Raw genomic sequence first — 23064 nt, 5'->3', positions numbered from 1 at the left:
CACACCCAATAGTCTGGCCTATTCTTCACACATTCTCCTCTGCCCTCATACATTTGACAACACTGAAATTAACAAATAATTCATCCTTGCTAAAGGGGTTAACTACTGCAATGTAATTGCTCAGTGGCTATTTCCCTTTTGCTAAGGATAGAAGAGACTCTTTAGCTATGTTAAGCAGCTCTTCAAGGAGAAAGACACTCCAAAATCAAACCAGTGTTCTCTGGTCTTGGATAGTGTCATAGCCTCTGTACCATGGTCTTTCACTGCCTTGGTTAGAGTTCTATTGCTAGAGGGTACACTCGGGCACACTATGCTATCTTATTTCTCTTCCTCTTGTTTTTTTTCTAAAGATTTTATAGTTTATATAAGAATGATTCATCTTAATGTTACTTTTCTTGAAATTTTTATTTTAATTGTTAATCGCTTCTCTTGCAGTTTCCTTATTTTCTTTCCTCAATGAGGTATTTTCCCTGTTGGAGTCCTCGGGATTATAGGATCCTGCTTTTCCAACCAGGGTTGTACCTTAGCAAGAAATAATAATAATAATAATAACAATAATAATAATAATAATAATAATAATAATGTGACTGTCCATTAGGGCATCCACTTCAGTCATCAGATCCTTCATACGCAAGGTGCCAACAATGGAAAGGGCGGCTCTCACACGTTCTGGCAGGCATTGTACACAAAGGGTGTGAAGAATGTTCACTTCGAGAAAAAACATCGACAGCAGACAAGGAGAGCAATACTGATCACTTCTCTGAAGGCCATCGATACTTTTGATCCCCAAACGGTTGTTGAGAGAGCTGAAAAATCTTGGCTACGTGGGCGGGTGGCAATGGTAAGTAATGTTCCAAGAGGTATAACTGAGGGTATCATACTGTATGGGGGCATCACTTTGCTCGCAAAGCCAGTATTAAATTTCTGGGAAGGTGTTATGGAATCCAGTGAAGATGTACTAAGTTTTGCTGCTTCAGCAAATCACGCCCTTGATGCAGTACTGGACTTAGGCAAACGCCTCTTTGCTAGATAAAGAGCGTGTCACTTTGGACAGATTGTAAGTTATGGCCTCAAGGTCCGTGGTTGGCATTGTCGGAAGATGCGGCAAATAAAGCGGTGAGTTGTAAAGCAGGCTGTGTGTTCGAGGCTCTCCTTAGGGGTCACCAATGTGATGAGTGGTGGAGGCATTATTGTAATACGAAGATCACTCCCAAAAAATAAACTTTATTTAGACAAAACATATATCTAAAGGACACCAAGGGGTCATATTAAAGGATTATGATTGCATGTACATAATCAAAAGTGTCTGTCAATAAGGTTGTCATTGAGATAAAAATAGACAATAAAATAATGAAATGATATTATTGAAACTAGTTTGTTACTTCAACAACTTTTTCATGTGGAGTCTGATGGCAGTTGCAGTGCAAAAGAAAATGCAGAATGGACATACTTTTTTATTTGTACATGTTGCTGCTGCACGTGCATAACAAATCCATGGGTTTGTGAATATCAATACCTAAAAATTGTGTTTTGAGTTATGGCCATGAGGCTCTAGCAAAAGCCATACCCCAAACCAGGGGACAGATTATTACCTTTCGACAAACCTATTTAGATGTTTTGCCAAAAGACATTAAAAAACATTACTGGATAATATGGGAGTTATAGAAATCGAGTGGTAATCAGCAGGACTAGAGCTACCATAGACACATTTACCTAGTGGAATAATATTACCAATTCTCCTAAAAGTGCAAAACGCACCTCTTCTTGCTAACCTACGATAAATGAGGCAATTTCGGAGGAGAGAAATCTGTAGTCATTATAAAAAACAAGGGAAAAATACCAGTGGGGAATACAATCATCACTGAACCAGGGTTTGTCTTTCACTCAGTATTTTAAGAAATGAGAAGGGATACGCCTATAAATTATGGTGACCATATTCTCCTTCAAGAACAACTGGTCAGTACTTTTATACAATTGTGACCAATTCAAATACAAAAAGATCACTCAAATGTCATCCCCTTTTCTTTCAAAACCCTCGCATACCTATTTCATGATAAACACTTGATCCAAGCACGGTTTTCCTTGTCTGAACCCCAATTGTTTTTCCATATCAAGGATTTTGTCACCTTGCCTATGTTTTCAGTCCAATATCAATAAATGATGTTAGGCCACTACAATTCTTACAGTAGCCTCAATCACCTTCAAATTAATGCGCTGAAAAAAAATATTCCTCTCAAGCCCTCAATAACTTTTCCATTATTCAGACATACCTCCGTTATCCAGACATATCTCATAAACTCTGTCTTACAAACTGCTCCTGCTAATATAATGCAGCTCTGCTTATTTTATATCTTATAATTGTTCATAAAGTTCTTGGTAACCTTCTTCCCTGCATTTTTATATAATTTTTCTCTCTCTTTCATTTCCCTCTTGACTTCCTTTTCCAACCATCTGACAACCTGTTTATGATCTATCTTATATGATATTGCACCTCAAATAATTTCCTCTTTTTCCTCAACATTTTAAATTTCTAAACTCAACCATTACAGTTTCGATTTATTCTTCGAATCGTTCTACATCCACAAAATCTGTTGTTTATCTTACCCATCACTCCATTTTATAAACTGCGAATCTACTTTTTCCTATATTTAACCTTAGCCTATATTTCATTGATTTTTTTCTCAGTATATGCTATTCTCACTTTTATCTTAATCAAAATTACAGTGTTTCACACATTTCTCTCTAGTTTTACCCCTATCTCATCGTATTCCTTTCTTAACCCAACAATGATCAAATATACGTCCAGCAAATCTATTACACCCAATATAACTTACTCTTTCATTCACTATACCAATGTTACAATACTAGGGAACTTTAATCGTTCAACTAACCTTCCAATTGCTCTGTGATAATCTAATTTAATACCAGTTCAGTTTTACCAATACAAACATTTAAAGCTCCTCAGTGGATGATAAGAGAACGAGGTACACTGTGGTTGCCCTGCAAAATTATTAATGTAAGATGAAGACTTGAACATGGCCTAAACTTCTGAACTCGTCTGAAACGGCCAGTGTCTGGTGGCAAGGAAAAACCCCAAAGACATAACAAGCGACTTCACTGCAGGGGATTGGCAAAGAGTCACTGGAGAAATATCCTGACTCTAACCTTAATGCCTGTCTCTAATGAACTTCATTTTTAGGGAATCACCTTTAGCCTCCTTCTAAAGAGACAACCCCACAAGGATGTTGGAGCTCACATGGTTTATCCCATCAGTTGAGATGGTGTGCTGCTCAGTGCCAAAAAGTGATATTGAGGTTCCAGTGGTGAACAGTGCTCTTGGAACAAACTGAGAGGATGTGAGTGCCCTATGAATAAATAAAATAAAGTAACATTCCCCAACCCTTTCTATTTTCCAGGTATGTATTATATATATATATATATATATATATATATATATATATATATATATATATATATATATATATATATATATATATATATATATATATATATATATATAAGATCTTTGGAAACCATGTATCTATGACAATTCCATAAGATGCTTTACGCTCTCATTTGCTCCAAGAATTCATGCTTTAAAACATCTTCTTTTTCTCTGTCACCTCGTTTGCATATAAAACCGAAGCATAATTCTCCTTCACATACTCTAAATACACCTCATAGACTCAGAGATTCCAAAACATTTTTATTCATCCGAGGAAAGGGCCATCCACAATAATTAATTATTAAATCTTTACCTTTGCAACACTCAATCTTACATTTTCAATTCTCTGAGAATACTTTCACACGTCTCAAGAATTGTTTCTTGACGCTACAACCAAGCACCTAGCCTTTCCCTAGCTCTACACCTTCCACCTTCCTAGCAAACAATTTCATGCACTATCTCAAATTTTGCTTCGTTTCAGAAAGTCCTCGAACATTCCACTTACCCTCCTTACAAATAATAAATTATCATACCTTGTCAATGTCTCCTTATAATGTTATGACCAACGGTTTTGTTTCTCTGGTAATTATGAATATGGTCTCATTTGCGCGATCTGATTTTCCTCATCAGTAAATATCATGCACAGTTTAATTTTTCTGTAAAATGAGAACTACATTTTACAAACAAACCCTGGAATACGCAACACTGATGTACATTCTACTTGATATAAACTCAAAATTCATTCCCTAGGAGAGTTAACATCGACGGTTTGAGGAAGGAAAGGTCATCTTTAAAATATGATTATGGAAGAAGAAAAAAAGCATGTGAGCAATGGAATGTTCAGATTAATTATTGCCAACGAAAAAAAAGAGGAACGAACAGAGGGCGAATGGGAGAAATAAGAGGATTTTCCGAAAAATAAAAATCACAGAAAAGTGGATCCACTTCGATAAAAAAAACCTTGATATGCCTCTTTCGCGTATGCCTACCTCGAAAACACTCCATTGCCTTAAATAGTTCAGAACTGATAAAATAAATAGGAAGCAAAATGCATGTGACCTAAGCGGTTACTACAATCTTGGTGTTGGGGAAAACAGAAGTATAAGATCATAAGGCAATGCAATAAAAGTAAAGAGACCGTACCAAGCAATTCAAGATCTTCTGATCCCCAAAAGTAAATGGGAGATGCTTGGGTATTTTGGTCTTTCAAAGGGTGTCTAAGAGATAGCCGAATACTTTTATTTCATATTTTAATAGCTTATCCACAATTTAAAATCTGCAGGTCAAAATGCTTTCTCATTACCTGAATACAAGAAGGCTATTTCCAACAACAATTCCCTTTTCCAATATCTAGAGAATGAAAGGACATATTTTTTCCTATTAAGAACATATTTAAAACTAAAAAAAAAAAAAAAAAAAACACAGTCGCTTACTGTAGTTAGGTAACTATTCAAATACGGATGGAATATATCTATTTTTTTTTTTAACGTGAAAATTATACGTGATACATTTCCGTTTCTATGAAATGTTCAGTAACATAGAAAATTAAGTCAAGTGTTTTAAAGAGTATTAACGGTAACGTTTAACATGATTCCTCAGATAGTTCCACCCGGATATGCATTAAAAGAGGAAAAATACCATACATTTAAAATGGTATCCAATGAAATCCGTTTGCTTAAAAGACAATCAATATCCATTAAACTTACAAGTAAAAGGCTGGTGATAAAAAAATAAAAACAATACCCAACAACGAATACATTCATCTCCCATAGAAAACTTTTGGAAAATCAATACGTCGTATTTCTCCAGGGCTGGTTTCCACGGATTTGAACGTAAAGAGATCATGCTCTTTGCAACAAAGCCCCTTGGCACAAATCCTGCTTTCATTCAGGCGTGGGAAATAGTGCTGTTCGAGGCGTTCCTCTCACATGCACACACACACATGTTCTATTTTCCATTTCTAAAAATTATAATGAAACATATGAGCAGTACATTTTCTCTTTTGCCTTTCTCAATTATCTTTAAATTGAATGGAGCTTCTTGTTTTTCCACTAAATGTTTACTATTGGCAGTAGATACAAACGTGTCCACAACTTTTTCTCTTCCAATAGGTGTTTCTCATATCCCTCGATCAACAAGCTTTAATCTATCCATCCATAACTACAGTATGTAGTCACATTCCTATCTTTATAAATACCAACGCCCATTTTATTAGATTAAACAGTTATAACCCTTACCAATGAAAAAGACTACAAAAAAGTGAAGGATATTTTAAATTTTGTAGTCAATAAAATATTCTTTGTCCTATTCTTTAAACATGTGTCATAATACCACACTCTCCTTACGGTTCACTGTTCGGTAGCTTAGCATAATTTCGTTGGTCTTTCCTTACTTCCTTCTACTACTGCATGATTTAATTATTTGCAGAATACATGACGCAAATTTCACCAATGAAACATTTCAATTTACAGTAAATTTTTATTCTAATGGTAATTCTGATGTTTCAAAAGTATGCAACCTTAAATTTTGCCTTCCTTACACCTTATATTATATTCTATTCTAATTACTTTGTCCATTAAATGTCCCATTTAGAACATATATTATCACATTGTTCACTTTACGATACCAATTCATATAAGATCACTTTACACCATTATCACAAACTTCAAGAAATACCATCACATGAATTCCTTTTCCGAACGTAATACATTTAATTTCTAAACAATTTACTGAAAAGCGCCAGTTTCATAAAATTACTGTTCAATATCTTTGCCTGACGCGTCAGTTCTCTTCTTTACAACTAATCTTGTATAGAAATAACTTATTCTAGTTTTGTTTGGGTTGGGAGCGTTATTACAATTGTAAATCAACTGGTCTCCTGCGTAAAATACTCATGTTTCAACGCATACTTAACCATCGTACACTAGAATAGTTTTAATCTAACAAAATGCCAAAATTTTACAGATATTCTCTTATGCTGTATTCTAACAAGTCAAATACACACGGTATACGAACATTGACAGAAATAGGACTTGAAAACTACTGACACAAATGTTTAAAAATTCGAGTGTGTTGACGCAGAAATTCTCATCACTTAGAAACTGCTAAAACAAATGTTTGTAACTTTGGAAGCACAAAAGCGGAAATAACCAAAGATTTCAGAGACTTGTGGATATAATTGATGTCATGATCAATGGCAGGAAATATTACGACCCTATAATAGAAGAAGCAGAAATAATCAAGAAAAGGATGATTGGTGAATTAATGGAATTTGAAAATACGGACAAGGTCAGGGGCCCATTCGGCACCAAATAGCAATTGCAAGAACACTCCTTGAGTCCTATGAAGTAAAATCTATAAAAACGAAGGTTAAGTGGGCGAAGGGACCACAGGGACGCTGCAAGGACACTTCAATACAAATTGCAAGGCGCACGACGGACCTAGCAAGCGCTGGGTTATAAATTAAATGATTTAAAAGCAATAGCCGAAAAATATCTGACGCTTTGAGAGGTGTTACAGAAACACAATGCTGCCTGAACGAGGGCAGACATTTTTGACGTTTCATAAGCAATTGCTCATTGGTTTAAAGGTCACTCATGAATGATAGAGGCAAGGGACGGTGACAATGCCATGGAGACTGACCATATATACATATGATCAGCGCCCAAGCCCCCTCTCCACCAAAGCTAGGAACAAGGTGGGCAAGGCAATAGCTGCTGATGACTCAGCAGATAAACCTATAGGCTCCCCCAAAACCCCCATCCTAAGCTCACAAGGATGGTGAGGTTGAGGTTGCAGCGACCAAAGAAACTAAGGAGTTTGAGAGGGACTTGAGGCCCCAGTCGGGCGTTCACCAGTCAGGGACGTTACCACATCGGCCACCATAACCTTACATATCTGAGGCGTATTTACTGTGTCGTAGAATCGCCTTGAAATCGAGTGACAGGAAAGTATCGCCTATAAATGGCTAGCTCCATACAAGGTCAAAGTGAGAAGACAAATGTTGCAGATAGTGATTCCCAATCCGGTAAATAATGATTCACAAGCTGGATAATATGTAAGTAAAATTCTGGAATATGTGGTTTAAACCTTCAGAAATTCATGACATTTCAAGTTTGTATGATATAGTCTAAACAAATTACGGTTCAAATATCTATTTACCTACAATGACAAAAACGTTGTGGTGCAAGATTCATATCTGTTAATTAATAAGTGCTAAGAATCTTTCATTCTTACTGGGAATCCCTGAAGTGTTAGCTAAGCCATATATATATCAGCAAAAAGTCATGAGGATTCCCACCTCATACTTCTCTACTTTGGAAATATACATAACAGAGTGACCTTAAAAATCATTAACTTTAAAGGACCAAAAAAGATAGCAAGAGGGTCAATTGCTCTCTTTCCGCCCTGTTACTTTTTCATTTACCTTCGAACGGCAAGTCTCAGTTACTCAGTTACCTATGATCGGCCACTCGTGATTTTTAGGTATTTTTTTCCTAAACAAGCTAACTCAAATTTGAAACCCTCTTCAGCAGATTTCAGAAGAAAATATATTTCCAAATGTGAAGTACGAATTTGGGGGAAAAGTGAATATACAGTATATATAAACGAGGGAAATTTTTTTTAACAGTGTAGGCTATTGCAACTAAGGCTTTCATGGTCGAAGAGAAAAACAATTTTTTCTACTAATCTGAATGGAAGAGACGTAACTAGTCAGAAAAACTTAATTGAACTTTGTTCATAGCGCAGGCCTACTTGTATTATCATATTGATTTTTAAAGCTAGTAGTCTAATGTATCATATATATATATATATATATATATATATATATATATATATATATATATATATATATATATATATATATTATATATATTATATATATATATATATATATATACACACATACATAAATATGTTACAATTCAGAGTAAAGAAATGTGCACAGTTTTTTAGTCCTCTAATACTGACGAGGAGACTGATCTTAATTCGTAACTACAAAGGGGAATGTGCAGTCAATAGACTGACAAAAAATCATGTCCGAGAGCGATATATTTCTACGAACTGAAAAAATGAAACCGATAAAACAAACTAATAATAATAACAATAAAAACCAACTACAAATAAAAAAAATATCGATATGCGAATAGCACTCATAGGTATTCGTCTCGATTCAATTTTCTAATTTTCAATGGAGGAAAGAGAGATTCGGGACGGGAGAACTACCATAAAACGAAAGAAAAAAGGAAAAAAAATGCAATGTAGAAGAGCGAAGAATTGGAAGACCCAGACCTACATGGCTGAGGACTAAGAAGCGTGAAGTAGATGGTGATGAATGAAGAAGTATTGAATTAAAAGCTCAAGATAGTGACGTCTGGTGAAATCTAACCGAGGCCCTTTGCGTCAATATGCCTGGGAGGAAATGATGATGATGAAATGCCTTTGTTTTGGCGGCCATTAGGCCTTTCATAATAAGACTTCCTCATGGTATTCGGAATGAAATCTGTAAAAGTCTTTTGAAAACAGCAACTGAATTGGTTATGGAAGACAAAGTACAGAGACGAATATATTATAAAAGTATTCTAATGTTATTCAGTAGGGGAAAGAATATACTGGAAGTAGAGAATAAGATTTAGCACGCAGGAAATTACTGCAGAAACAATACATATCTGATATATAAATGAGTCAGAGGGAAAATTAAATAAGACACACAGTTTTCGAAGCATCACGCCACGGAAGGGAAAAAAAAACTAACATATATGCTATTTTTATAACTGCAGTTTTCAAGTGCAAAAGTGGTGATGATTACCAATGGGAGAGCTAGATGTTCTTTAAGAAAAATAAGTTAACTTTTCTTTTCGACTCCAGCTTGAGTAATCGTCACTTTGGTCGGAGAGTAGCTCTACCACATCAACGGAAAACTAAACAACGACAAGTAGTAAAATCAAATTTCTTTTGTCTTCTTCTTTGTCTACTACATCTTTTCCCACTTCTATGTGGGGTCGATGTTTCTGGTCAACTTTCTTCATCTACCTCTATCCCACACCTCATCACTGGTTAATCCCTTTGATGGAAGGTCATCCTTGATACAGTCCACCCACCTTCGCTTTGGTCTCCCTCACCTTCTCGTTCCCCGTACCTCCATTTCCATTACTCTCCTCCCAATATACTATTCATCTCTTCTCATGACATGACCATACCACCTCAGCCTACTTTCTTGGATCTTATCTGATAATTTTCTAACTCCTGGGGTTCCCCTAATTACCTCATTCCGTATCTTATCTCTTCTTGTCACCCCCACACATCCATCTCAACATTCTCATCTCTGTCACATCCATCTTCTTCTCTTCTGTCTTCTTTATTGCCCACGTCTCAGCTCCATACATCATTGCCGGTCTCACAACTGTACTGTGTACTTTACCTTTCAACTTAACCCCTATTTTCCTGTCGCATAGTACTCCACTCACTTTTTTCTAATTCTTCCATCCTGCTTGTATTCTGTGGTTTATTTCTGCCCCCGGATCACCATCCTCTCCAACTGTTGATCCTAAATACCTGAAATTTTCAACTCTTTTCAATCTCTATCCTTGTAAACTAACTTCCCCATTCTCGCCATTTTTCAATCTCAAATACTCTGTCTTTTTCCTGCTGATCTTCAACTCTCTTTTTTCCATTTCTCTTCTCCACTCCTCCAGTTTCTCTTCTACTACCTCTCGCCTTGTGCTACACAGTATAACATCATCAGCAAAATGTATACACCAAGGAGACTGATCTCTAATACCTTGTGTTACTACATCCATGACCAGATCAAATAGGTAAGGGCTCAATGCAGACCCCTGATGTAGTCACACATTTACTGGGAAACTTTCTGTTAGGCCGATACTGCTCTTAACATTTGCTTCTGCCCTTTCATACATATCTTGGGTGATTCTTACGTATTTCTCAGGAACTCCCTATTCTCTCATACATCTCCACAGCTCCTGACGTGGTACTCGATCATATGCCTTCTCCATGTCAATAAAGACGATATGTAATCCTTTCCGTTTCTTCCGATGTTTTTCTATCGTCTGCCTCAAAGCAAATATTGCTTCTACAGTCCCTCTTCCAGGCATGAATCCAAACTGTTCATTACCAATTGTTGTTTCCTCTCAGAGTCTCTTCTCAATAATCTTCTCCCATATTTTCATAGTATGGCTTATCAGCTTTATGCCTCTGTAGTTGCCCCATTCCTGGATGTCTCCCTTCCCCTTATAGATGGGAATGATTAGGCTTCTCCATTCCTCTGGCATCTTTTCCTGATTGAAGATCTTTAGCGTCAGGTCCCACAAGATATCTATGCCTTCCTCTCCAAGACTCTTCCATACCTCTACTGGTATATTATCCGGTCCTGCAGCTTTACTATTTTTTATCTTCTTTACTGCTTGTTCTACTATTCTTCTAATCACTCCTATGGTAACTGTCTCGTTTGGGAGTCCATCTTCAAATACTGTTCTTGGGTTCTCCTCATTCAATAGTCCTTCAAAATAAATTTCCCAACTTCTTTTAATTTCATTCTCTTCTGCTAGAACTATACCATTGCTATCTTTTATTTGCCTTATCTGTGTCAGGTCTTTAGATGCAGCATTTTGGGCCTTAGCAATTCGTAATATTTTCTTCTCTCCTTCTGGTGTTTTCATCTCTTTATAGACTTCATTTAATGTCTATGCCTTTGCCTTTGCTACTGCTCTTCTTGCTTCTTTCTTTGCTTGTTTATAGTTTTCTTTATCCTGCTCTTGTCCTGATAGATCTGCCTTCTTCTTGGCTTCTTTCTTGGTTTTTACCCGTTCTTGCACCTTATCATTCCACCACCACGATCTTTATCATTTGGGGGTCTTCTCACTGATGGCTTTCCAAGTACTTCCTCACCGACCCTTAGAATCACTTTACTATTCTCGGTCCACCATTCTTGTACATCCTCATGTAACCTTACTGCCTCCAGCACTCTTTCCTTAAACAAGACTCTCAGTTCTTCCTCTTTCAATTTCCACCACTTAATCTTTGGGTCCATTCTCATCTTTTTACTTCTCCTACAATTTCTTAGCCTGCAATCAATTACCACTAACCTGTGTTGCGCTGCTACACCCTCCCCATTTATCACCTTGCAATTTCTAACTTCCTTCAGATGGTCTCTCTTACACAGTAGGAAATCTATCTGGCTCTCCCTGCCACCACTACTGTAAGTAATCAGTCTGTTAATCTTCTTCTCAAAGAAGGTGTTGATCATTGCTAGGTCAAAAGCCAATGCAAAATCAATCACTCTTTCTCCCCCCTTCATTTCTCTCACTCACACCCCAACCTCCATGCACTCTCTCTATCCCTTCCCTACTAATTCCCAAGTGGCCGTTCAGATCTCCTCCTATTATTACCCTTTCTCTTGCAGGAATTATTCCAAGCCCCTGGTCCATCTCCTCCCAGAATGTATCCTTCTCCTCCTCTGTACATCCAGTTTGCGGGGTATAGGCACACACCACATTGACTATTCTTGCTCCCGGTCCTAGCTTTAAACTCATAATTCTGTCATTTTTCTTATTCACCCCAATCAAATTTTCCTTCAGCTCTTTCGGTAATATTATTCCTACTCCATTTCTTCCTTCCATATTTGCTCCACTGTAATATAATTTACAACCTTCGCCTAGTTTTCTTGCGTTATTTCCCTTCCACTTGGTCTCCTGCACACACAGCCCTCCAATCTTCCTTCTCTCCAGGAGGTCAACCAGCTCTCGCTTTTTTCCAGTCATTGCCCCCACATTCAGAGTTACTACTCTAATCCTCTCCTCAGATATTTTCCTCTGAGCTTGCCTCTTTAACCCAGCCCGCCCATGACTAGGTAGCCCTTGCCGATTTTTCGGAGGAATCAGGCAAGGTCCCAACGCGTCGCCTAAGGGGAACGCCCTAGCATTAATTTCATTCTGATTATACTCACTGACCATAGTTGTATTGGCTAATTTTTCATGGCCGGATGCCTTTCCTGCCACCAACACTCCCCATTTACCCGGGCTTGGGACCGGCACCAAGTTGAGGCTGGCTTGCCCCCCTCGGTGGCAGGAAATTACAGCAGAAACGATAACTATTTGATATATAAATGAGTCAGAGTGAAAAAGAAATAAGACACACAAAGTTTTCGAAGCATCACGCCACGGAAGGGAAAAAAAAAAACAACAACATATTGCTATTTTTATAACTGCAGTTTTCAAGTGCAAAAGTGGTGAAGATTACCAATGGGAGAGCTAGATGTTCTATAAGAAAAATAAGTTAACTTTTCTTTTCGACTCCAGCTTGAGTAATCGTCACTTTGGTTGGAGAGTAGCTGTACCACATAAACGGAAAACTAAACAACGACAAGAAGTAAAATTAAATTTCTTCTGTAATCTCGGGAATCCAATTTAACGGAAACAAAATAACTGATGTCAAGGATTTAAGAATCACATATCCAAAAACATTTCAGAAATAGAGTTTTGGCTACATGAACTTGAAACTGTCATGATTAGTCTTTCCGTAATCTTCATAAACCTATGGCTGATGTAGGGTCATAGTTAATTAAATAATGTTCCTTACACAGTTTTAATTTACATATGAATTATTTTTCAATCCACTTGTTTAATACTGAATCCAAAATAGAAAATATATCAAAAGATGTAAAAAATATTCTAAAAATTTTGGCTTCTGAAATATCAAAATAGCAACGTACTGCTTGTTGGATTTGGATTTATGAATGTGAGCTAAATGAACCCGGCGCTGGGGCCTGTGGGACCCAAGGGATATACAGCCGAGTGCTGGTGCCTGTAATGACATACAAACAACATCGCCTACTGTTAGTTACCTCCGCCAACGAAGTTGGGAGGAGGTTATGTTTTTGCCCGTGCTTGTCTGTTTGTGAACAACTTTCTGGCCACAACTTTACTTAGAGCGGTGAAACTTTCAGGGATTAATTGCTATGTTGAGACGTGGAAGTGATCGAATTTTGAAAGTCCTTGATCACAGGTCAAGGTCAAGGGCGAGCAAAAGGTCGACAGAGTTAACCCTAAGGTAAGCTGGTTTCAAGAAATAAGCTGCCGTGGCGGAGGTCTGCACTCAGAATGCTTTTCAAGTTGGATATGGATTTATCAATTTGGGCTATAGAGCCCGGAACTGGGGCCTGTGTGGCTTGCAATGTTATAAAAGGAACGTAGTGCTTGTTAGATTTATATTTATGAATTTATGCCATAGACCCCGCTGCGGGGGGCCTGTGACACCTAAAGGCTACAGGGCCGAGCACTGGGGCTTGTGTGGCTCGCAATGTCATAAAAAACGTACTCGTAGTTGGTTTTGGATTTATTAATTTGGACAATAGAGCCCACAACTGCAGCCTGTGAGCTCTATACTCTGTTGACTTTGGATTTATAAATATAGGCCATAGTTCCTGGCACTGGGGCTTGTGAGGCCTGCAATATCATAAAAAAACGCACTGTTTGTTGGATAAGGATTAAGAATTTAGGTTGAAGTTCCTGGCATTGGGGCCTATGAGGTCTGCAGTAACATGAGAGCAATATATTGTTTGTCTGATTGAGATTTAGAAATTTAGGGAATAGAAATCGGTTCTTGGACAAGGCCTGCAATGTAATGGAAGCAACATACTGTTTGTCTCATTTGGATTTAGGAATTTAGGCTATACTGACTGGTATTGGGGCCTGTGATGCCTGCAATGTCATGAAAGCAACGTATTGTTGGTTGGATTTGGATTTAGGAATTTGGGCTATAAAGTCCGGCGCTGGGCCTGTGAAGCTATTTTGCGCCCAGTGCATTTAGGGTAAAACCCTAATTACCATATGTGGTAAAGTTAGAAAAGATTGGACAGAAAGATGGAAGAATGGATCGGGAACAGAGGTAAAGCAGAAGGATATAAAGCAAGCACAGCTAGGGGTCGAAGGAACACTGGAAAGGGCCTTTATTAATGCCTCTATAGTCTAGTCTAGTGCATCCGCATAAGAATCCCTCCAATCACCACAGGTTTAAAAATCTATCCATTTTCCTTTGCAAGAGTTAGTGCGGCCAATCTACATGAATGATTTGGTTATCCAACCTCTGGTGTTTCCTAATCAATATGTAAACGACCTTCTGCAAAGATTTAGAAACGCTAACTGAAGCTGAAGAGGTGGAATAATGTAAGCGTCCGAGTCCAAACGATTCGAGTCATCTCTACATTTAAATGAAAGTTTAATCACGACTCTTTCATATTAGACCCCCACACAATATAATTCATTTTGAATGCATTAAATGCCAATTTTTCCAACATATATCAATTTTGATAATTTCACTAATACCTACCAAAATAGCTCGTATTTCTAATAATTTCCCAACTCGTTATATTATATCAAGCAAAAGAAAACTATCCTCTGGAATGAATATGACAAAGACGAATGTCTAAATACTATGTTGAATTTGGTTAGAAAATTAAAAAATAGCTTACTTCCTCCATCTACACACACAGTTTTTATGAGTACATATACACACAAAGTTTTTATGAGTATATTTTCACTATCATTACTAAAACTGAGTTACATTAACATAACAAGTGAGTCAGATTTCTAAACTCCGAAAGGGCTCGCCTAAAGAATTTTTATTTAAAGGGAAACTGACAATTACAACAAAGATGAGCTAATCAATGTTGTGCTGCTAAGTATGAAAATACCTATGAGAACATATGAAAAGTATATAAATGACAGAGAAAAGCAGCTTAAGGCTTATTGTATGCTTCAAAGAACCTCTAGCAATATCTATAACGAGTAACGAAATTTTTTGAGTGCCACATCAACATACAAAAATCACTACAGTATTGTTACTGTCAAAATCTTACAATATATAATTTTGAAACTGAAATTTGTTTTAATAAACCGTTTTAAAACGCTAAAAATTTGAAATAAACTAGCAGAATGTTCAAGGAAAGTTTTTTGACTACTTGTTGGGGTTATGAAAGAAAGAAAAATTAAAGCCATGGTCCAAAACGCCAGAAAATATGGTTTAAATCTTCACTAAGCCACTTTAACAAAAACTAATGATCGGACATATATCTAGATCTCTGGTAAAATATAAAATAATTTGTCCTGTAAAGAAAACACAAAGAAAGATATAAACCGTCCCATTAATCCCAAGTTTTTAAAAAGATTTCGGGAATAAAGTAACACTAGTTGCACATGAGAGAGAGAGAGAGAGAGAGAGAGAGAGAGAGAGAGAGAGAGAGAGAGAGAGAGAGAGAGAGAGAGAGAGAGAACCATTGTCGTAAGTTGAGAGAAATTATAATATTCAAAATTGACCGCAAACTTCAAATCAACAAGATGCCAAAACTAGCATATGTAATGTGAATCCACAACAACCGCACATATGAAATGTAAAGCATCAAAAATTATAAGAGCACTGAACACATTGGAATGGATATACAGCCCGATAGAGGTGGTTACGAGATTCCATACATGATGGTGACTGAAGAGGAGGAAATGTCCCCAAAGAGGGGAGCATACAAGATTTTCCATTCATACTGATGAATAGTTATGCTACTAAAGTTGCCAGAAACTTCAAAAATACATTAAAGAATCTGAAAAACATATACACATTAAAAGAGAGAAAAATTTGTATATATCTGTTTTGAATAAAAAAAAAAAACTCACGAGAGATGAAACGAAAGAATATCTTATTTTCACAACAGATACTCTAGAAAAATACAAATATATGAAAAAACCCGAAGGATGAGGGCATCAAAGTTTCTCTCTCCTCTATCTCTTTGTTAGAAGAGAAGTAGGGGAGCTGAAGATGAATGTTTCTTTTGTTACCTTCGACGAAGTCTATTTCTGGGAAGGCGACCAAGTGATTCTTTCGATTAGAGTAACTTTCCATTTTTTTGACCAATTGTGTGCATTTATAAAATGATAAAGACAGGATTGGCTAATTCTTTACTCACGAATGAAACATTTTATTAAGAATATTGTCTTTCTGTCTTAATCAAGAGAAAGACCGCCATTAATTAGAAAGTAAGTTAGTAACTAAGGTCGAATATTATGCCAGATGAGGCAAACTTCGATTATATCGTAACATAAAGGTTTCATTCTAATACCAAAATAAATTATGATTGGCAAAATAACAGAGGATAACTATCCATTAGATGGTAAGGAAGCAAGAGATATCTCAAAAAAAAATAATAACCATGGGAAAATTCATACCAAGTCTGAGCAAAATGATTCGCATCAAATTTCATCAAAATCGGCATTGAGTAACAGCTGCGAAGTTATAAACAAGACAGTCGGGAGCACCTGATTTTTCTCTTTCCATCGCTTAGTTAGTCCTTGGCCTATTTTCTTTCCTTGTTGCGTCGTGCGACTGGCTCTACTTGTCTTATTTTACTTGAGTTCATGAAATAAGCCTTCCATAACTTTCTCATCACATTACATTCTAGCTCCATATATTTATTTTACATATTTTTGTTCTGATTATCAGTGGGAACTTAAAAACGTTTGCGCATCACAGAAGAGTCTTATATGCTCTCTGAATCAGACACTAAATAAACGCATAGAGTTTCAGAAAACTAGGTCTTGTCCAATCCTCTTATACCCACTAGGTAATTACCAAGATTACGCTGATTAACTTGTCTTTTCTCTCAGCACGGGCACGACTGTGGATACAAAGAACCAAACAGTTTATTATTACAGATAAGCAGTTCCCACGCTAAACTCCACTACAAATACTTTCTTTCACGATTCCAAACGATGGTTAATTATTTTTTCCATCATTACTGGACTAAGCGGGACATTATGCTACCACAATTACAAACAAGCACTTCTAGGAGAAGGACACTCCAAAGTTAAAACACTGTTCTCTAGTCTTACGTAGTGCCATAGCCGCTGTACCTTGGTCTTCCAGTCTTGGGTTATGATTCTCTAGTATTTCGTTTCCTTTTTTTTTTTTTTTTTTTTTTTTTGAAAGTTTTTATTGTTTATATATGAAACATTTATTTCAATACAGTTACTGTTGTTCTCAAAATATTTTATTTTAATTGTTAATTACTTTTTTGTGGTTTATTTATTTGCTTGTTTCCTTTCCTCATTGTACTATTTTTTCCCGTTGGAGCCCTGGGGCTTATAGGATCCTGCGTTTCCAACTAGGGTTGTAGCTTAGCTTGTAATAATAATAATAATAATAATAATAATAATAATAATAATAATAATAATCTGTTCCTTTTTTTAGAACTTAAAAAAGACTGCTTACCTTAAGCACTTTCAAAATGGATTCTCAAATCATACTTCATGATCATTTATTAAAATTAAACTAACAATTAATCCTTCATGAACGAAAAGATAAATTAATTGTGTATCCATGAGAATGCGATAAAACGAGGTCACGCTTAACAACAGTGACTTTCATTGAACAAGTTCGGATTTTTCACTTAATTTTTTTTTTCAAAATAATGCTGACTTTAGCATTGTTTTCGCATAATGTCGATACACTACTGTGAACAATTAGAGCGTAGCTTTGTGAATCCCTTTTCACCAGCCAATTGTCGGGCAAAACCATTCTCTTCTGCATTTAATTGTCTATAACGGTTCGTCATTGATATTAATGCTATTGGACGAATCACAATAGGCCGTAAATTGTAACAAGTCACATCATCTAAAAAACAAATTAGTGGTCTTAAATTCATTCAATAGAGATGAATACACAAACATCACTACCCCCAAATAATAAACAGTGAAGCTGTATTGTCTATATATATATATATATATATATATATATATATATATATATATATATATATATATATATATATATATATATATATAACGTTAACAGCAACTAATGTCCGGATTTGAGATTTAATCTATCATTAATTCATTGTACAGTATGGAATTAAATTTAACAAACTGCCCCATTTCGTGGCACTAACAGAAAATTAGATTTAAAAGTGCTCCCCTTTCCTTGCCTAATGTTTTCCGCCGTTTTATCACGATATGAATAAATCAGAGTTAGAAGCCTAACAAAGAAAAAAAATCTAGCGTTTCATAATGCATTTGAAATAACTAATTTTCCATGATCTCACCCTAATATCTACTGAAGCTCCTGTTAATATTCGAACTGCAGTATCATAGTCCAATATAACATTAGCAACTTAATTACATCAAGCAAATTCATGTAAAAACGACCCATGGCACGATCTAAACCACGCGTCAGCTGTCTCATACAAATGACAGGTAACACGTAATGGTAACATGCGCCTTTCATTAATTGTCAGGTAAAAGGGATAATTAATGAGAGAGAGAGAGAGAGAGAGAGAGAGAGAGAGAGAGAGAGAGAGAGAGAGAGAGAGAGAGAGACTCAGCTTATGTATGTGAAAGCACAGCTGAGAGGTTAAGGCATAATATAGTGAATCATTCTCAAATATATCTTGCCGTCATGACAAATGTTGAATGAATTAGCACCTTTTCATTCATTCTGTGAAGAAAAAATATTGAACTATAACAATTTGGAAACTTCAGCATGCAACACACATCGATATACAATTCTGAGAAATAGAAATTTCAAGATAAAACAAACCTTTACAGAACCATTTCATTTGTTAATCAAACAAGCTGTTATAAAACACTATAATCTTCTAGGCTTAAATTACTATAACCTAGCCTACTAAACTATAGCCATTCGACAGTCACAGACTTATTCTACTTACAAACAGGCAACAGTGACTTCAACACTTTTGAAGTCAGTCTTAATAGTTACGAACTTACCCAAATTTAACCTTGACACCTGAAAAAACCCCACTGGGGTCAAATCCGCAATGACAAAACTGGCCTTGATGCCAGGTGTAAATCAATCACTGTTATTCAAATATCACTATCCGAATCAAGGGGATATTTTAACAACTCTAGTATTGATTTTGAATTTTTTTCGACTATATAAATATATAAATATATAAATATATACATATATATATACATATACATATAAACACACACACACACATATATATATATATATGCATATATAAAGAGCAGAATTGTTGTCAATTTATATTTACACGTCCTTGCTGGATGTATGAGAAATATTTGATACACTAATAGCTGGTGAGATATTCGCACCGAAAATTTTGGCATAAAGAGTTACAAGACTACTGAAACCTAAGAGATTACACATTGAAATGTAACCATCTCAATACCATGTAAGTGTGCCATGCTTATAATGTCTTACTGTATATTTATCAGTAAGTAATACTAATAAATAAGATATTAAAAACATTAATAAATTGAAAAATACTGAATCTAATTTTGCATGCAACATTAATGGGTTAATAAATATCTGAAAATAATATTCGTAGTAAACAGCTCTGTAATAGATGAGCTAAATTTCTTTCATATCTTAAAAAAAATGTTTGAATATACATATATATATATATATATATATATATATATATATATATATATATATATATATACACAGTATACATACACACGTATATATACATATATATGTATATATATGTGTATATATGTATATATGTGTATACATACATATATGTATATATAAACATATATATATATATATATATATATATATATATACATATATACATATATACACAAATATGTATACATATATATATACACACACACACACACATATATATATATATATATATATATACATATATATATATATATATTTATGTATGTATATATGTATAAACCATGCAGAGAACATGCAGATATAATTGAATAACGCGTAAGTTATCAAATAAAAAAAAATCAGTTATTCTACACAAGTTTAGAAATCAAATAAATCTACATACCTTACTTTATTTAGGATGTTTAAAGTAACTGACTACTGACTATAATACTTTAGAAAAGGTATCGTTTATAAGTAAGATATTTCAAGTAAGAATATCGATATATCATCGGAAAGTTATTTTAATCATCATGAGAAGATACATGAACCTGAAAAAGAGAGAGGGAGAGAGAGAGCACCAGTCATCCTGTTAATATTTTTCATTCACACGGAGAAAAACAATACATCCTGATCATACTGGCAATTTACATGAAATCAGTTTTATGCTTGATCTACCACGATGAAAATTTACATACACCCTCTACAAGGGAAATAAGTGTGTGAACGTGAGGTGAGGTAATCTGTGAGATGTGCTGGGTAAGGACCATTTCAAATTCTATTTTATATATCATTCGCCAAGGTCCGCTAGGGTCGCCCTCTACTCTACAAAAAAATTGAATTCTAGAGGCATTAAGTGTGTGGTTCACACTCCATTCCAACATGAACCGTGAACACTAAGGCATTTTGCATCTGAAGTGCCTCTGCAGGGATACCTGCGCATCGATAAAAAAACGGCATTTCAACTAATAAAGATGTCAAAAGTGATAGAGGATTAATGTTCTGGCCTCAATTATTTTTTTCTGTGTTGTGCAAAGGATGCTGGATCCACTACAACTACAACACGTTTTTGAAAGGCCAGTGTTGAATAAAGCCAGTCATTTGTGCTTCTAATATTATTCTGTGTGGTCTGAGGGGATTGGTGTACTTTTTGCCCAGGAAGCAAACTAAAAGTGATTCGACAGGGACGTGATCGTTTCGACCAAGCAAACCAAACGTACAGGAAAAAGCGTTTTTACACATTTTTTTTTAAAGACAGAAATGAGGTGGTTGTGTGTGGGTTCTTTCACTAAAATACAATGCTCCTTTTGTGACACGGAAGTGGAGGGGGAAGGGAAATAACTACAGGTGTTCTTTAGAATCTGACACAGTCTTAATATTACCTGTTAGCCATGACGCTGAGTACGGTACTTGAGAAAGTATACCGCTTCGTCGACGGTGAACCGGGGGGCAAACTGGTGATGCCAAAAGGATTGTTAGTGTATGGCGATAAGTGAATTAGGAATGGAAAACAAATAAAACAAATGAGAAAAAACAAGATTGGAAAATCAATATTTCGACCGCCACTTGACTTTAATCTCAACTTTGATAATGGGGTTCACAAAACTGTCTCCGAAAGGTGCAGCAATAGTTAACATTGAGATCAAAACAATAACAAATAACAAATTCTCTGTGAACAAAAGTGAATGCTAATACTTAAGAAATATGTGAGCTAGGTGACAGTTATCAAATCAGATCATTCTAAACATAATAAAGAGGCATTGGCATACACTAAAATAGAACAGCAAATATAAAAGCCTTTCGGAAACTTTCCATGGGTCGTAATGAATTCGATTCTGAAGTACCAAATGATGTAGATCACTATAACAAGATTATTCTCAATAGGAATACACACATTTTCATAACTATGTAATTAAAAGGAGAATTAATACTATACTTATACAATAACAAAATCAAAAGTCAAGTGGCAGTCAGGGTGTAGAGATGTTACTGTATACCTGAGCCACCAACAAAACAGCCTTAAGCTCTAAGTGACTGACATAGTAATTATGTCGATTTCTCGTTGATCTTACGCCTGGTAGTGACGTGGATCAGCTATTTCAACACTAATTGGAAACTCAAGTTTCAAGTGACAACCATCCTTCGGATTCCTTCCCTTCAGTTTTAGTCATTTTAATTGCTTTGGACACAGTCTAATGGAAATCGTAAAATAATAAAATAAAAACTTATAATTGGCAGTTACTAGTGAATTTTTCCTATATTTCTAAAGCACAGAAATAAGGAGAAAAAAAAATAACTATTGGCTAGCTAATGGATGGCAAACCTTTTCATTTTGAATAATTAAATTTAACAAAACATTAAAAAACGCACATCATTTATATTAAAGAAAAAAATACCGAATGAGAAATTCCTTAGACGAGGATTCAAGTGACGTTAGGTGCGAGTAGTAATTTAAAGTATAATTCCCAATAGACTTCTTTATACCACCAGCAATCGACAGAAAGAAGAGTCGGATACGAAGGAGCGGCCGATCAGGCGAAAGAAATAAATGAAGCCGTCGTACTGGCCACTTGATAAAAGTTATCACATTTTTCATAATCGTATTTTTAGCAAAGAAAAATAAATATCTCATCTAGGTTTGAAATAGATATAACTTATTATCACTCAATAATTGATAATGGGCAAAAGAAAACTCACCCTGGAAAACAAAAAGAAAGCCTAATACTTAAAAGATAAATATATTAAACGTGCCACAAGCAAACCAGAGATTTCAAGTCTTGAGTAAAGATTTAAAGTAATTACCATTAAATAAAAAGCATGCTCTCTTGTTTACTTAATAGTCTGAAAAAAAATCACAATGTAAACACACAACACTGAAATACCAATCCATTCTCGGTAAAATTCTTGCATAATACTAGAAAGAATATACTTATTAGTGAATATGGCCACACATCCACTCGAGTGGCGGCGGTAAACAAACGAATATTAACCATTAGTGTATTTAAAATACCGCCGTTTGGAAGAAAGATAAACATTAAAAGTTAAGCATACGTTCTGATTACTGTGATATAATAACAATTTACATTTAACCATTCCTCATTACGAAGTCTCGAACTTGAAACAAAGGTGTATCAATTCAGATTTATGTCTTGAGATAGATTCTATCTATCAAAAGTGTATCTTTG

General features: G+C 35.5%; 1 protein-coding gene across 8 annotated transcripts in view; it reads right to left on the bottom strand.

The window, feature by feature from the left end:
- Stacl (Stac-like) overlaps positions 1–23064 on the bottom strand; it is a 963585-nt gene that overhangs the window by 447140 nt on the left and 493381 nt on the right. For 7 of the 8 annotated variants that reach the window (XM_068358813.1, XM_068358785.1, XM_068358749.1 and 4 more), the window contains exon 9: positions 21262–21333. The exons of the other annotated variant lie outside the window; for it this stretch is intronic. In XM_068358813.1, coding sequence (XP_068214914.1) covers positions 21262–21333 — 72 coding nt within the window. The remainder of the gene's footprint in view (positions 1–21261; positions 21334–23064) is intronic. 8 annotated transcript variants of the gene reach the window in all.

The sequence above is a fragment of the Palaemon carinicauda genome, chromosome 2 (genome assembly GCF_036898095.1).
Source record: "Palaemon carinicauda isolate YSFRI2023 chromosome 2, ASM3689809v2, whole genome shotgun sequence".
NCBI classification, from domain to species: domain Eukaryota; kingdom Metazoa; phylum Arthropoda; class Malacostraca; order Decapoda; family Palaemonidae; genus Palaemon; species Palaemon carinicauda.
The sequence above is the reverse complement of the archived record's forward strand: the minus strand, read 5'-3'. Positions and strand labels throughout refer to the sequence as shown.